At 30.2% G+C, this 17,132-nt stretch overlaps 1 protein-coding gene across 1 annotated transcript in view; it reads right to left on the reverse strand.

Moving 5' to 3' along the window:
* Positions 1-17,132, reverse strand: part of LOC135958499 (uncharacterized) — a 106,825-nt gene that overhangs the window by 52,776 nt on the left and 36,917 nt on the right. Inside the window, exons 9-11 of the mRNA XM_065509406.1 lie at positions 10,511-10,664; positions 10,191-10,314; positions 5,460-5,691 (exon numbers count right to left, since the gene is read on the reverse strand). Of these exons, the coding sequence (XP_065365478.1) occupies positions 5,460-5,691; positions 10,191-10,314; positions 10,511-10,664 (510 nt within the window). The remainder of the gene's footprint in view (positions 1-5,459; positions 5,692-10,190; positions 10,315-10,510; positions 10,665-17,132) is intronic.

Raw genomic sequence — 17,132 nt, forward strand, 5'->3', positions numbered from 1 at the left:
TTTATTTTTTTGGAAACTCTAGTATAACATATGTTGGAACGTAGAGTAATCCATGTAACAACTACATCTGAATGTGTGTAGACGAAGGAGAGGAAGAATTGGTACAATACATGCTAAGTGTCTACTCCGCTCAAGGGGAGCGTATCTTGGGACAAGTATCGTACATTATCTGGACTATCTGAACGATGTAGCACTCACGAATCTAATCAAATTTATAGTCTGGTTATCACTGGTACTACAAGAGTTAAAAAATTGTTCAGGTTAGGAAGTTTTCATACATAATTCAAGTGAATTCTAAAGGCCCGAGTTCACTCGCTAATTGTGACTGACCCTATCTAATCTAACAGGACAAAAATTGATTTGTTATAACAATGTTAATTAACTCTTTAAAGATAATGAGAATCTTGAAATGAGAAGTTAATAAGACCAAGTGAGATAACATCGTCATCTAATTGAAAAGCTATTAGGGTGATCGATTCTTCGATCAATTTAATATAATCCGGTTTCGGTTTTTTAATAATAACCGGTTTTTTGGTAAAATATTAAAACGCCTAGAAATAAGAAGAGCAACAGTTCTATTTATTAAAATAATAGTGATTAAAATATATGAGAAATATTCATCTGAGACCCAACAAAGTATATATATTATTGATCCTTATGAAATTCTAAGACGATTGAGCCATGCCCGTCTGTCTGTCCGTCTGTCCGTCTGTCTGTCTGTGTAAAACACTCTCACGTCCAAAATAGGCAAACAAAATTAGTAGACTTGCAAAAAAAATGTTTACTGTTCTCCTAAGCAGTTTGGTATTGAAAATCAGCAAAATCGGTTCAGTGGAACCAGAGTTATGAACCAAAATGTGAGACAACCTAAAAAAAAACTTGATAATTTTAACATAGTTTTCCTTATTTGTGCAAATATATTCCAGATAATACCATAAAATTGCACACACGTTATTTTTATATTAAAGGGACTAACTCTGGCGAGAATTATAAGAATCGGTCCATGAATTCTCCTAGCCCCCATACAAATTTCTTCCCGAAATATGGTTATTAGGTCTGTAAATGCCTACAAAATTGCAGTATCCACACAAAATTCAGGAGAAATAAGTTTCGTGCTTAAAAAAATTACAACCCCAAATTTTTTGTGGATCGGCCCATATTTGACCGTAGCCCCTATATAAAGTTCATTTCCGAAAATCACTTAAATAAGCATAAATGTCTTATAAATATCGCTATAAAGTTAAACTTCATCATAAATAGTCCCCATATATATCAAAATCGCTGTACCTAATTCTATGAAGATCGGCCGATAATTGGTTATAGCTCCCATATAAGGACCACTTCCGAAAAACACAATAATCTACATAAATATCTAAAAAATATCAATATCACAACAAAATTTTACATAGATCCATAATTTATACTTAGAAATCATACTACAGGATTTTGTGAATATCGGCCCATATTTAACCATAGCTCCCATATAAGATCCACTCCCAAAAATCTCTAAAATCCTCAAAAATGTCTTACAAATATAGTAATCAGGTTGAAATTCGAAACATATTTATTCAATATATACAAAAATCGATGTACCAAATTTTTTGATGATAGGCCCATAATTGGTCATAGCCTCCATATAAGAACCACTTCAGGAAAACACATTAACCTGCACAAATATAAAAAAAATCTTACTGAACCAAAAATTTACACCGATCAGTAAAAAGAATCGTACTATGTACAAGATTTTTTAAATATTGGTCCATAATTAGGCATAGCTCCCATATAAGGTCCACTCTTGTTAATACCGTTGTTTATGTGAAATTCTACAAAAATAGCCCTCAAATACTTAGGACCATAATAGGTCATAGCATCCATATATTGAACCAAAATAGTACACAGATCAGTATTCAAAAATCATAATACTCAATTTTGTGAATATCGGTCCATAATTGGCCATAGTATGGGAATATAAATACATAAAAATCACGTTAAAATATTTTATGACAATTGAATCATAATAGATCATAGCTCCCATATAAGTCCCACAACCAAATATTTTGAAATTTATCTAAATACATACATTTTTGTATACCCTCTTTTATACTGCGTTTCTTCACTTGAGGTTAAAAGGGAAAATTGTTGATCCGAACGTATTAATTATTAAGTATATGGGGCATTTCATGTCAAGTGAACCAACTTTTGAAATCGATGTCTTCCGATCGGGATGAAATTTGCACCAAGGTTAGCTCTATTGGATAGTAACTCAGACACAATTTTTCAACAACATCGGTCGAGAACTCTCTGAGTTATAGGGGGTAAAATTTTGACAATTTGGTCAAACAGGGGTTTTTTCTTATCCATGTAACTTATTACCTATTGTTCTTAGCAAAATGTGTCCCAAATAGTATAGATAGCTATTTCTTCGATCTTTCGAAAAAAATATTTAAAAAAAAAATAAAAAATTTTTAATATTTTTTTTCCGAAATCAAAAACTTTTTTGACTTTTTTTTAAAATGCGTCCTTTTTTTTTTTTTTTTTTTTTTTTTTTTTTTTCTTAAAATAAAGTTTAGATATTTTCCTTGAACACCTACTTGGTCGCTTAGTGGGATGCGAGTGGGATATCTATCAAAATAAATATTTTGTAACTCAAAACATAAAATTTTTGACTTTTTTTGCAAAATCAAAAACTTTGTTGACTTTTTTTTTTCAAAATGGACCCTTTTTTAATCTTTTTTTTTAGGTCAAACAAAAGCTTAGATATTATCCTTGAAGACCCTTTTAGTCGCTTAGTGGGATGCGAGTGGGATATCTATCAAAATAAATATTTTTTAACTCAATTTTGCCAAAAAATCAAAAATTGTATATCTTGAGTTACAAAATATTTATTTTGATAGATATCCCACTCGTATCCCACTAAGGGACCTAAAATATCTTAAAGGAATGGACCTAAGCTTTCTTTTGACTAAAAAAAAATTTTTAAAAAAGGGCAAATTTTGAAAAAAAAATCGTATTTGCAAAAAAAAAAGTCAAAAATTGAATGTCTTGAGTTACAACATTTTTATTTTAATAGATATCCTACTCACATCTTCCTAAGTGACAAAATAGGTCTTAAAGGAAAAGACCTAAGCTTTCTTTTGAGCAAAAAAACATTTTTAAAAAAAGTCCCATATTGGAAAAAAATTTCGATTTTGCAAAAAAAAATTAAAAAATTGTTACAAAATATTTATTTTGATAGATATCCCACTCGCATCCCACTAAGGGACTAAAAATATCTTAAAGGAATGGACCTAGGCTTTCTTTTGAGCAAAAAAAAAATTAAAAAAGGGCCCATATTGGAAAAAAATTTTGATTTTGCAAAAAAAAAGTCAAAAATTGTAAGTCTTGAGTTAAAAAATATTTATTTTGATAGATATCCCACTCGCATCCCACTAAGGGACTAAAAATATCTTAAAGGAATGGACCTAAGCTTTCTTTTGACTACAAAAAAAATTTTAAAAAAAGGGCCCATTTTGAAAAAAAATCGTATTTGCAAAAAAAAAAGTCAAAAATTGTAAGTCTTGAGTTAAAAAATATTTATTTTGATAGATATCCCACTCGCATCCCACTAAGCGACCAAAAGGGTCTTCAAGGATAATATCTAAGCTTTTGTTTGACCTAAAAAAAAAGATTAAAAAAGGGTCCATTTTGAAAAAAAAAGTCAACAAAGTTTTTGATTTTGCAAAAAAAGTCAAAAATTTTATGTTTTGAGTTACAAAATATTTATTTTGATAGATATCCCACTCGCATCCCACTAAGCGACCAAGTAGGTGTTCAAGGAAAATATCTAAACTTTATTTGAAGAAAAAAAAAAAAAAAAAAAAAAGGACGCATTTTAAAAAAAAGTCAAAAAAGTTTTTGATTTCGGAAAAAAAATATTAAAAATATTATTAATTATTTATTTTTTTTTTAAATATTTTTTTTCGAAAGATCGAAGAAATAGCTATCTATACTATTTGGGACACATTTTGCTAAGAACAATAGGTAATAAGTTACATGGATAAGAAAAAACCCCTGTTTGACCAAATTGTCAAAATTTTACCCCCTATAACTCAGAGAGTTCTCGACCGATGTTGTTGAAAAATTGTGTCTGAGTTACTATCCAATAGAGCTAACCTTGGTGCAAATTTCATCCCGATCGGAAGACATCGATTTCAAAAGTTGGTTCACTTGACATGAAATGCCCCATATATATAAATTGTTAAATTTCATACGTTCTAATAGGAATTTCAATTAAATTGATCTCCGTCATCTCAAAAGCAAATAATAAATATTTTAGCAAAATTGGATCGTTTAATACGAGGTCCCCCTTATTTTCTGAGGGACAATGTTTGCACTAATTTGTGCAGAGTTTTATCAGGATGTTCAAACAGTATTCTGGGTGGACATTCGTATGGTGTTTAGGTGAAAGCGTAGACGGATATTGCCCATTTTCAATACCAAAGAAACATTATCCACAGAGAGTATTTTTGGAAAATTTCAGCCAGCTAGCTCCTTTCGTTTGGGTCATATCATGTTTTCAACAGACACACAGATATTAGCTTGATTCGTTCATGACCTCAAAAGATGATCAGTTTTTTTTTTGGCTCAGAAAGATGGGAAAAGGTCATAGCTAACAGTGGACAATATTTTGAATAAATTTATATTGTACAACTGTTTAAAAATAAAAGCTAAAAATTTGTAAAAAATCTCGCATTTTTACGTCATACACCCAATAATTGTTTGATTTTTCAAAGGGTCTAAGATACACTGATATTTTTTATTTGACGAGTTTATACCGAAAACAACCTACTTGAAGTTGGTTTCGTTCCGGCCCCAAATGACAGGTTTTTCGTTACTGATCGGTGCCGTTTCGTTACCAATTTTCGTTGCCGATTTCTGAAACGATCTTTTTTCGAAATTTCGTTTTCGGTGCTGATTACGGTGTATGCGGAAAAGTAGCTTTAAGGTGGCTTCTTCATAAAATACTATTTGCTTTCGAACTTTCAGCTTAATCAATATTCATATTAAGAATTTTGCTGGGCTATCTACTCAAATGTCATGTCCAGCTATGTACCATAAATGATTTTAATTTTTTATTAGATTTCATACATTTAATCCAAATAAATCTTGTATTTTGTATGAAAATCTCCACAGTTGTTCTCAAGAACAAAACATTAAAGCAAAATACTTATCATGGACATGAAACATGAATTTCAACTTAAATTGGAAAATGTTGCAACAGCATTCATTCATTCAACACACTCGTTAAACTTGTACAGGAACTACAAAATACCATTACAAGTGTCTTAAACACACATTCACACACACTCATGTTGCCATGTTTATTTGTGTTCAAGAAGTTTTGTTTGTAATGTTCCATTTTAAGGATATTTACTCATCGAATAATGTTGAACTGTGTTCATGTCAGCTTTTGTACATACCTGGTGATACGAGACGTCCTTCCGTTCCTGTTACCGTAAAATTACTAAAAGCAAAATTACCAAAAGATTCCTTTGGTTTCTTACACACATAACCACCGACTTTATTGCACTTTTGCGACTGCCAATAAAGACCAGATGGCAACATCGGTGTGGGGGACATTTTCCATTGCAAACCGAGGCAAGTGGCGTCGGAGGGCAGTACATCAAACTGACCCTGGCCAGGTAACCAACCCTAAAAAGAGATAATGTTTAAGAGAGTAGAGTAAGTAATGTAATGTAATAATAGTTAGTTAGTCACATACATATGTGTGTATATATTTATGCATACAACAAAAGCAAGTAAAATGAAAAGTAATGAAATGAAATTAGAAATGATAATATGAAGAGTAAAGATTTGAAATAGTAACTATGGTAATATGGGTTAATATATAAATATGTATGTTGTAATAGTATGTGAGTACAAATATCCCATCAGTTTTTAGTGACTGTCCCCAACTAGTGATTTTTTCCTATCACGTCACCCTTTTTTATTATAATGAGACTGTCTGATATATGCTCCAAAGTAGTCAACACATTGAATAGATTACATAAAGTCAGTTACGTCACTATCTTCCTAACTGGTAACTATATAGTTTTTTTTTAACATTTATAAATGCTTATTGACCTGAAACAGTCAATTTAAAAGACAGCTGAGAGACAGTCCAATAACCGATTGCTTGTAAACATACCTACCTCCGACTACTCTACTTCTTGTTGGTAAAATAATTATTTTATAAAGTACAGTACAAAATAAAGTAACTACACTCTATATTACTTAGAAATATTTAAGTAGCAATTGACTTCATGCTAGGTTACATGGCATGTCCGTTTAATTAAACAAAAAAAAATAAACTGTTTGAGAATTATATCAAAACAATTTGTATAAAACCAGTTTTTACGAATTACTCAAAAAGTGACTACACTCTACATTACATAGGGATATGTAAGTGACAATTGACTTCACGCTAGATAACATCGGATGTATAAAGTAACCAATTGACTTACCTCTGCACTACATAGAGCACATACGTGTCAAATGAGCCAAGTGATCAGACATTAGTGACAATTACTGTCTATAATGACTACTTGCTTAACTGTTGGAATATAATAAGGTAATTCACGATTTTTGCCTGGCTGAGTGGATGATGTCCAGGTTAAACTTGTGCTAAAAGTACAGGGGGCAGATCGTCGCACTCGCGTTAGAATAAAAACACGTTCGTTATCGATTACAATCGTTATAATTTTCTATACATTTTATTTGATATCGAATAAGAAAATCGCAAAAATAAAAAAACTCGCAACGTTCGAATAAGTATTCGATTATGTTCGATTGCTGTAATTAGCCCTCAGATATTTCCTATTATTTGGTAAATACATCTAAAAATCACATTTATGGAATTTTTTAATATTTCTGGGAATTCTGGGATTCATTTTCCACAAAATATTAAAATTTTTATTGTTGTAATTATGAATTGAAGGAAATCAATATACTTTTATTTGCTTGAGTGTAACCACTGTGAATCAAAATTTGTTGGAAATAAATCTGGCATATCTAAACGGCTTGTCCGATCGGGATAAAATTTGCCGTTGGCGTAGCCAAGGAGTATTCGATTAAAATTCAGAGGCAGCGCTATGGGGACTCAAATTAGGATACCTTCGACATGTAAACACGTATTATTTTTTTGTTTCCCTTTCGATTTCAAAGATTTTAATATTTTTGAAAGCGCAGTCTCATATATTTTTTTGAATAATTTTTTTTTAATATTTTATTCAGCAACAAGTCAATGATTCTAACTTAGTCACCTTTTATACTAAAATATGAAAAAGTACAATAGTTTTGAATGGCTGAGTTTTAGAGTCGACTATTTTTGAATCTAATTGAGATATTGACTTGATTTTTTTTAAGACTAAAAATTAACTTATTTAAAAAAAAAAAAAAAAAAAAAAAAAAAAATAGTTCATAATAAATGTGGATCAAATTGTTCCTAATATTAAAATTTTGATACAAATTTTAGTTTTTGAAACTCAATAAATAAGTAATAATAAGTAAAATCTTTATTTATTAACAAAACTAAATGAATTTTTCAACGTTTTTTAAATTTGTCATTCTAAATATAAAATTGTAAAAAACAGAAGGTCAAAGGAAATCCCATAATACCTTAAAATTGGAGTGAAAATCCCAAAAATTATATTTTTTACAATTTTGCCCATAGGGTCGACATTTCATTCGGGGATAACAAAATACTTTGGGGATAAATAGAAAATACATCAAGGTTTCCAAAGCTGCTTAGATTTTAGAACATGTAGCCCAAAGTTGAAATATTGATAAAAAGTAGGTAAAATTCTGAAGGGCGTAGGGGCAATATATTCGAAAAATAGGACATGTTTTTTATACCAAAATGTTTTCTATAAAGATAATTTACAGAAAAATATAAAATTGTTATATGTTCTTAACCCCCTGTCTATACTTGACAAATATTCATCATAACAATAAATGACATTTGTTGTTATTTAGACAACCATTTTGAAGTTTATCATTATCATTATAAAGGTATAACCAGGGGGTAAAGAAAGTTTTAATTTTTTAATAAAAAACAGCAAAAATCTATTATTTTAAATTTAAAATCGTTTATTTTTGGAACCATAATTGATATTGCTCTGAAATCTTTCATATAATATTGGTAATTTAGTTATCTAATTAACAAAATAAATTCGAGTCCATTTGGTCCAAAAATACGCCCTATATTTTGAAAAAAGCGGACCAAAATTTTAATTTTCAAATGCCTACCACTCTGAAATTACAGGAGATAAATAGAACAGTCAAGCTTGTTTTTTCAAGACCTAGCCGAGCTGGTGCTGGTGTGTCTTGATGGATCCACAAAACGGCTCAAAAGCTCTTCCATATTGCTGCTGAGCAACGCCAAACATTCCTGTGAAGTTTTCACACGACTTGTGGAAAGCTTTTTCATACCCAAGTGATCATTAAAAATTGAAACCACTGAGCCATGTTAAATGTATATAGCTTCCACAATCCCTGGCACTATAAATCTCCGATCCTAGATTGAACAATTTAATTTTTTTCAATTGTTTCGGGTATTGAAACCTCAACTGGGCTGGAACGGCCACAACGAAATTCAGCAAACCACTAATCTACCTTTGAAATTGATGGTGCAGAGTTCCCATATTATTTATAAAGCTTAGCCTTGGTTTGAGTGAAATACGAAATTCACATTTTTGTCTATTTTCTCCCTGATAGATTAGTCGATAGTGTGCTGGGCTATTAATCTGAGGGTTATCTGCAGACAAGCAAAACGCTTCGGAGTTTGTGTTTGTTTTTTAAAAAAAAATGGCTGTCAGACACAAACTAAATGACAGATTCCTGTTGTGAAATTCCAAAAGTCGCAGACTTATTGAGTCAACCGCGTGTATTTTTCCATTTTTACACCAAATCATAACTTGCGATGAAAAATGGATCCATTACGATAACCCGAAGCATAAGAGATCGTATGTGAAGCCCGACCAAACAGCCGAATTGACACCGAAGCCAAATATCCATGGCGCTTAGGTAATTCTATGTATTTGGTGGGACCAAAAGCGTCCTATCTATTATGAGCTGCTAAAATCTGACCTGACCATTACAGGGAACGTGTTCGGAACGATACCGATTCAATCATGACAACGCTCGGACCCATGTTGCAATACCTTTTTAAAAGTAGCCCCGTCCAACTACTATTTGTTTCGATCAATGCAGAACGCTCTCTCTGAGATACACCTCACTTAGGAACACAGTATTGGCTTGATTCGTTCTTGATCTCAAATGATGAGCATTTCATTCGGCTCGGAATCCATATATTAACAGAAAGATTGAAAAAGGGCATAGCTAACAATGGAAAATAATTTGAATAAATTTATAATGTACAAAAGTGGAAAAAAATCCCGCATTTTTAAGTCAAACACCCGATAAATTGCATTTAAATAAAATTAGTCAAAAAGGCAAAGCTTTTCAAAGTGGTACTTGTATTAAAAAAAAATATTATTCCGACAAGATTAGTCAAGAAAACGTATCTGGTATAAACCTTAAATACTTGAAAATCATTTTAAACAATTAAAAGGTATTTTAAAATCATTCTCTTAATAAAATTGTAAAATATTTTAGCTATATGACGACAATGTTAACCATCTAACATGTTTTAAAATTTAAATTTTTCAATATTAACCATTCGAAACCACAAAAACCAAATACGCTACTGTTTAAAAGCAATTTATAATTTCTAATCTAAAATACAAGCCATTAAAGGAAAAAGAACAAAAAAGAAGCAGGACCCTTTGCAATGACAAAATATTTGGCCAAACTAAGCTGTGTTCAATGTATTGGGGCATGCAGCTAACCGACAGACCAAAAACAACCTGCCTGCCAGCCAGCAGTCAGCCAACCATTGAGGCAACCATTCAGCCATTTGGAAGAGTACTAATGGAAAATAATAAATTCAATTAAGTAAGTAATATGAACTGAAAGAATTTTTATTTTTATTTCTGATTCTGTTTGCAGTAACCAAAAGTTGCCACAATAGGGAGCACAAAATACATAGATACTTAATAACAATAAAAGGAATGTATGATGAAAGTATATAAAATAGTTAAACAATAGCAGTTTTTCTTATTTGAAATGCAGCTTCATCTTGTGTTACATACCTGAAAACTCATTTTAGAGTCATCTGTCCACTCGAATTGACCATTCTTTTCCAATTCGGCCCCCAGCCAATAAATCAGTTGTGGCGAGTAGTCAATTTGATTACGGATATTGGAGGTTATAAATCTAAATTGTTTTTTTTTTTGGAGTTTTCAATTGATTCATTAGAAATTGTAAAAAATAAAGGAAATGAAAATAAATATTAGATAAAACAATTGAGAACAATTGAGGAATTAGTAGAAATTTAAAAGGATATTTGATATATTGTATCTTTGCAAAATATTTTATTGGTTTCTATAGAAATTTATTAAAATTTACTCACCTGTGCTCATCAGCCGATGAAACAGATGTCAGTTTGGCTCCCATACCCCTGCAGACTTGTTGTGCAGTCCACCAATCTACTTCCGGATACGATACGAATAGATAGCAAGAACCATTGTAGGGTTTCAAACGTTCATTCGAGCATTCAGATGCAGCTGCAACATGAAAAAAAACACACAAGAAACAAAACAAAACATTCCAAGAATTTTAGTTTTTCATATTTTTACATATTAGGTTTTTTTTATTTAACTTTTTTTTTTCTCAAACATTTCTGCAATAAAATTTCACATAGAATTTAATAGAAAAAAAAACATTTATTACACACAAAAAATGTACAAATATCAAATGCCTTTGCAAAGTTATGTAGTGCATGCAACAATTAATCTGAAAACAATTAAATAAATATTTAAATATTAAATAGACAAACAAATAAATAAAATAAAAAAAAGAATTTACATAAATAAAGAGGCAAAGTACACAAAAATAAACTATAGTTTGGTTTTATTGTTTAATAAATAAAGTAAATTTAATTTTAAAATAAAGGTAGTTATGTAAATTAAGTTTTTATTGTATAAAAATATTTACAAATGTGCTGCAGCAAAAAATTCAATGTTTTATTTACAGCGATAAAATATTAGTTTTGAATTATTTTAGCAATAAAAGAGTAAGAGTAAATAAAGGAATCAGCCCCATTTGGGGAAAAACACTTACATATTTAGCTTCAAATTCGTGCTGATACACCAAATGCGATTGTTTTGCATTTGAATTATTTCGAATTAGGCTCCATAAGTTATAAATTATAATTAAGATATGTATGGTAATTAATTCTTAATTATATTTTCTAAATCAAATTAAATTGTATCTCTCAACCATTCCTTTAGTGGATTCATTACGAATTAATTCATAGGCTAAATTCCTTAGTACTGCTGTACTATTTATTCCATTGAGGATCCATTCTTTATAGAATTAGTTCCTTACTGAATCATTCAATGGCACTTGCTTCTTAAGGAATGTTATACTAAATCTATAACAACTTCTGAGTTGATTTATTCGATTCTACACGCAGGGAAAAAATATGGTTGGGCATGGTTACTGTAACCATTTCAATATTGTTACAAGTTTTTTAACTATATTATAGTCACAGTAACCATTTACATGATTGTGGTCACCATAATATGGTTAATTTTCGATTCACATGATTGTATCAACCATATATATGGTTACAGTAAACAAATATATGTTTGTGACAACCATTCATATGATGAAGGACTTATCATATTATGGTGCTCTCGGCTTAAGGCTTATCATAATCTGAGAAAATTATTCATCATAAATATGGTTGCCACAAACATATATTTGTTTATTGTAACCATATATATGGTTGATACAATCATGTGAATCATAACCATATTATAGTTACCACAATCATGTAAATAGTTACTGTAACTATAATATTGTTAAAAATCTTGTAACACTATTTAAATGGTTACAGTAACCATGCCCAATTATATTTTTTCTCTGCGTGTATTGAAACTGGATAAAATGAGTCCATATACATAGCTGTGAGACAAATTGCACGTTCTTCGAAAAAAACTATTTTTAGACAAAATAAATAAAATTAGCGCACCTAAAATGGAATTGTGTTAGTTTCGATAAGTACTTCGAGAAATTCCACAGCATATGGAATGAGACCAATACACAATAGACCCTACAGACTCCATGCTTAATAATTTCTATTGTTAGATAATAAAGTGACTGCAACTGCTGCCACTATTTATATATAGCGCCATCTTCCAGCAGCTTCATGAATTATCTTAACGGACAAAACTAGAATGCTCTATTTCTAGACCTTTTAGCAGCTTCAAGATTTAACATTTAATGCTGTCATTAGGGTATTCGAATTATTCGATTTTTCTCTTGTTCGACTAAAACGAATAATTCGAATAAGACATTTTAACTTGTTCGAATAATTCGATCACACGTTTAAAATTAATCGAATTATTCGAATAATTAAACTTTTTTTAAAAAAGTAAAGAATGAAGTTTTGATGTCGGTTTTTTAATATTTTATTGTTAAAAAAAAAAAATTACGTTAAAGTTAACAATTCAAGTGTTGATAATGTTAAAAAACATTCGAAAACAAAGTCCATCATTAAATTTTCAACAGAAATATTCTGATCAGATTAACTCCCGAACAATCTACAAAACAATTGACTACCAAACCCTTTAGTTTCCGTTTTGGAGCTATGCTTTAAAACATTTGAGCTAGTTGGACAGGATCCTGAATTCAAATACAATATAAACGTATTAAGAACTTTTTTATGTCGTTCATTAATTCGGATTTTAAATTGAGTAACTAATTCTTTAGTAAATTAATTATTCACAATTTCTAAATTATTTATAACAAATTGTATTATACATCAAGCTCTATCAACGTTACCGAATCTTTGCTTAATAAAGTGGTCTTAGGGAATTACACAATAAAGGGAATCTGTCCAAAGTTTGCTATCATTGTCAGTGAACGTGGCTAATTTGAAGTCAGGCAGTGAATGATTGATGCATTTACAAATACGCAAAAAGTTTATTACCATGTTAGACAAAGATGTTCAACGATGTTCAAAATCATGTAGAATATGAACTCCATGCTTTTCTTGCAACAAAACAATATTGCAATATTTGTGTTTATCATTTGATTTATTAAATATTTTGCAACTCTTATGTACGCGGTTAATAACGTCAGTTATATATATTTTAAGATCATGGCCTTTATCGATTTCAATGTAATCATTATAACTGTCATCTCAATATCACTTTCGACGACCGTTTCGATCTTTGGGCGATCTTTGTTTTTCGTGTCAAAATCACCCCTTCTGAACAGTTCAAACCATCTCAAATTAAATAAGCATAGCAAAATTCCCGCATATGACGCTTTGTTGGCACAAAATATTTTCGAAGCAAAAAAACAAAACATATCCAATTTAATATTGAGAAAACAGAAATTGTAATTAAGAAGAGCAAGTTAATATTGAGAAAAAACCAATTGAAATTAATATTAAGAAAACACACATTTAAATTGAGAAAATAAAATTTTATGTCGAGAAAGAAGATATTATAAATCAAATAAAAACATTTCTTTTTTGTAAAATTAAAATTGGAAAACAAATTAGAATACAGTGTTTTCATGATTTATACGGACCCCCATTGGAGAACTGTTGAACTAGATTGAATAAGTTTAGAGGTCTTGTGCACGTAATTTTAACAAATAGATATTTACGGTGTTAAATACCCTGCAGATAAATTTACCTAAAAGGTAACCTGACATTAAATTTAAATCAATGGCTACGGGTAAAAATTATCAATCTTTTTAAACCATAAGTAAATAAGCACTGATAGATACATATATGTATATTTATTTGTGAAAGCTACGTGCATTCCTCCCCACTCTGCGTATGAGTAATATTATTTTAAATTTTAAGTAGGCAGTGAATGGTTGCATTATTCACGTACAAAAGATGTAAATTATAATTTACTTTATTACAATAAAAATTTTAATGTGTTTTAGAAACTATTATTTAGTTTGCATTTTAAAATTCTACAATTTAATTTATGCATGCTTTTACCAGTTTTATTTCAATTTAATGAAAAAGAATTTATAAAGCCGTATACATAAATATAAACTTATGCAGGTTTTTTGTTCACTGTCCATAAACATTGACCATATTATGCGGTAAGTAATAAAGTATTTGCAAGTATGTATTCGAGTTGGAAACAAATATGTGAACATATTGTATATATATGCACTAGGGTAGTATCATTTGTTGGGGAACAAAACAAAAAAATAGTTGTCGATGATCTCAACTAATATAGGTTATTTTGATAAATCAAAGGAATATTAACCCTCCGTTAGTCGCAATCATTTTCAATCGAGACTAGTTGCAATGTATCAAATTGATATCAATAAAAAAGGCGCGTTTGAAAATAATCTCTTCACTTTTTATTTCGAAAACATAACAATATTAAATGCAATGTATTTAATAGAGTAATACAAAAAAAATTGCAGTAAAAATATTATTTTATCAAAAAATAGCTTAAAATTTAGGGTGATTAAAAAAATTTACAATAAAAAAATGTTTGTCTGTATCAACCAGATCAGTTGCTAATAGGGTTTGGGGTTTCCCGGTTAATTTAATTTCCCGGGAAATGGGAATGAAAAAAAAGAAAATTATTTTATAAAATTGTGTCATTTTATTAAAAAAAAAGAAAAACAATACATTACAATTCAATTGTACCCACATAAAACCAAAATAAGTTTGTTAAAATATTATTTATATAAATATATTAGCGGTATTCATGATATAGTAGAGTAAAAGAGCAATTAAGTGTCACAAAATTTTATAAATTGTGAACGTATCTTTATAATTCGATGTCGATTAATATGTTAATGGGATTTTTAATGCACTTTTTAGATTCTATCTTTTGATTTTTCTGTCATATATTTTTTTTATATAAAATATATATATCTTAAAATAAAATTAAATTCATTTCAAAACAAAAATATGAAATTCAAAATTACCTCATATAGTTTAAAAAGTATTTTGTTTTGTGGTAAACTGCTCTTTTGCTACTTTGCTATAGAAAGTACTCTACATTGTGAATACCGATATTATATCATAAAAATAATGTCCGTCATAGAACTATTTTTTTAAAAACTTGATTTGTCAAAATTACTAAAGCATTCAATAAGTCATTCGACAAGAAAACTCTTTTGCTTTAAACATGTGTTGACTTTATCGTTATTAAAATATTATAAAGACAATCAAAATGTATTCTCCGATTGTTATTTGCTTCAAATAAATCTAATTCCCGCTTAAAACTTTCAGCATTTGATTTTAAATGTTTAGGGCTTTCCTTTTCAATATTGATTGAGTATTCTAATTGGTTTTTAAAATTTTGCTCCATTTTTTATTTCGGAAACCTCATCATCAACACTTTGAACAGATGAGGGAACATTGTGGTCAAATAGACGTTCATACATTTGCTGTCCATAAATTTTTAACATTGTGTTTTTATATTATAATTTATCTTATAATGTAGAAGTTTTTAGGTTTAATTTAATTGAATGAACCTTTTTTTGAGAAATCGTAGAAATTTTAGATAACTGCTGTTCATAAAGTGTGTTCATTATAGCATCACCTATCAGAAAACTGGTTTCATTTCGGCTTAATGCTTCTACTGCATCGTTAATGGTGTTTAAAACCTCCACTAATATTTGGAACAAGCCATTCATCAAGCAGAGATGTAATATTTAAATATATTAAAGTATTTTTAATTAATTTAAAATTTCCCGTTTTTCCCGGGAAACAAATTTAAATTTCCCGGGAATTCCCGACAATAAATTTACGGGAAATCCCGGGATTTCCCGGACCCCAAACCCTAGTTGCTAATAACGGATGGTTAAAAATATTTTATTACAGTTAAGTAAAATTGCTTAATAATTGGGAGATTTGAATACTTTTTTGGGATCAGCCTAATGTATAACATAGATATGTTTATTAGGTGGTTACAGTGTAAAACTAATTGAATTGCTATTTTCAAGTGGTGGGAAACAATCGAATTTCTTGGGTCAATACTAAACGGATGGACGGACAGACGGATAGACATTTATAAGTTGATTAATAAGGTGAGTCTGGCTAAAACATTACAGTTATAGGAGGGTAAGGGTCCCTACATCATCAACATCTAAAAATGTTTTGACTTAAAACGATGTTATCGTGGAGAAGTGATCACTGTAAAATTTGTTTCATAAACATTAACTCCAGAGCAGTATTCGGCACTCATAACCCCCAGGGGACGAAGGCAATTGATTACTCAGCTATCAAAATCAAAAGCGAAACAATTTGTAGATTTTTGGTTTTTTGTTATAGTACAATACAGTTACTAATGAGGACCGACAGACGGACGGACGGACGGACATACATTTATAAGTCGATTGAGAGGTGATTCTTGCTAAAACATTAAAGTAATAGGTGAATAGGGATCCCTACATCACCAGCGTCTAAAAATGTTTTGCTTTAAATCGCCTTTATCGTGGAAAATTGATCACTATAGAATTTGTTTCATAAACACCGACAGACGGACGGACAGACATTTATAAGTTGATTGAGAAGGTGATTCTGGCTAAAACATTACAGTAATAGGTGGGTAAGAGTCCCTACATCACCAGCGTCTAAAAATGTTTTGTTATAGTACAATACATTTACTAATGAGGACCGACAGACGGACGGACGGACATTTATAAGTTGATTGAGAAGGTGATTCTTGCTAAAACATTACAGTAATAGGTGGGTAGGGATCCCTACATCACCAGCGTCTAAAAATGTTTTGCTTTAAATCGCCTTTATCGTGGAAAATTGATCACTATAGAATTTGTTTCATAAACATGAACGCTAGAGCAGGCACTCTGTAACACCAGGGTCCGAATGCAATCGATTATTCAGATGAAGCAAAACTTGCAGATTTTTTGTTTTTTGTAATAGTACAATACATTTACTAATGAGATATGTTCTGATTATGCCGAGCGCTGTTTTACGGCCAAAGACAGCGATTTACTTCTGATAGTATTGT

This window comes from Calliphora vicina, chromosome 4 (assembly GCF_958450345.1).
Source record: "Calliphora vicina chromosome 4, idCalVici1.1, whole genome shotgun sequence".
Classification (NCBI taxonomy): domain Eukaryota; kingdom Metazoa; phylum Arthropoda; class Insecta; order Diptera; family Calliphoridae; genus Calliphora; species Calliphora vicina.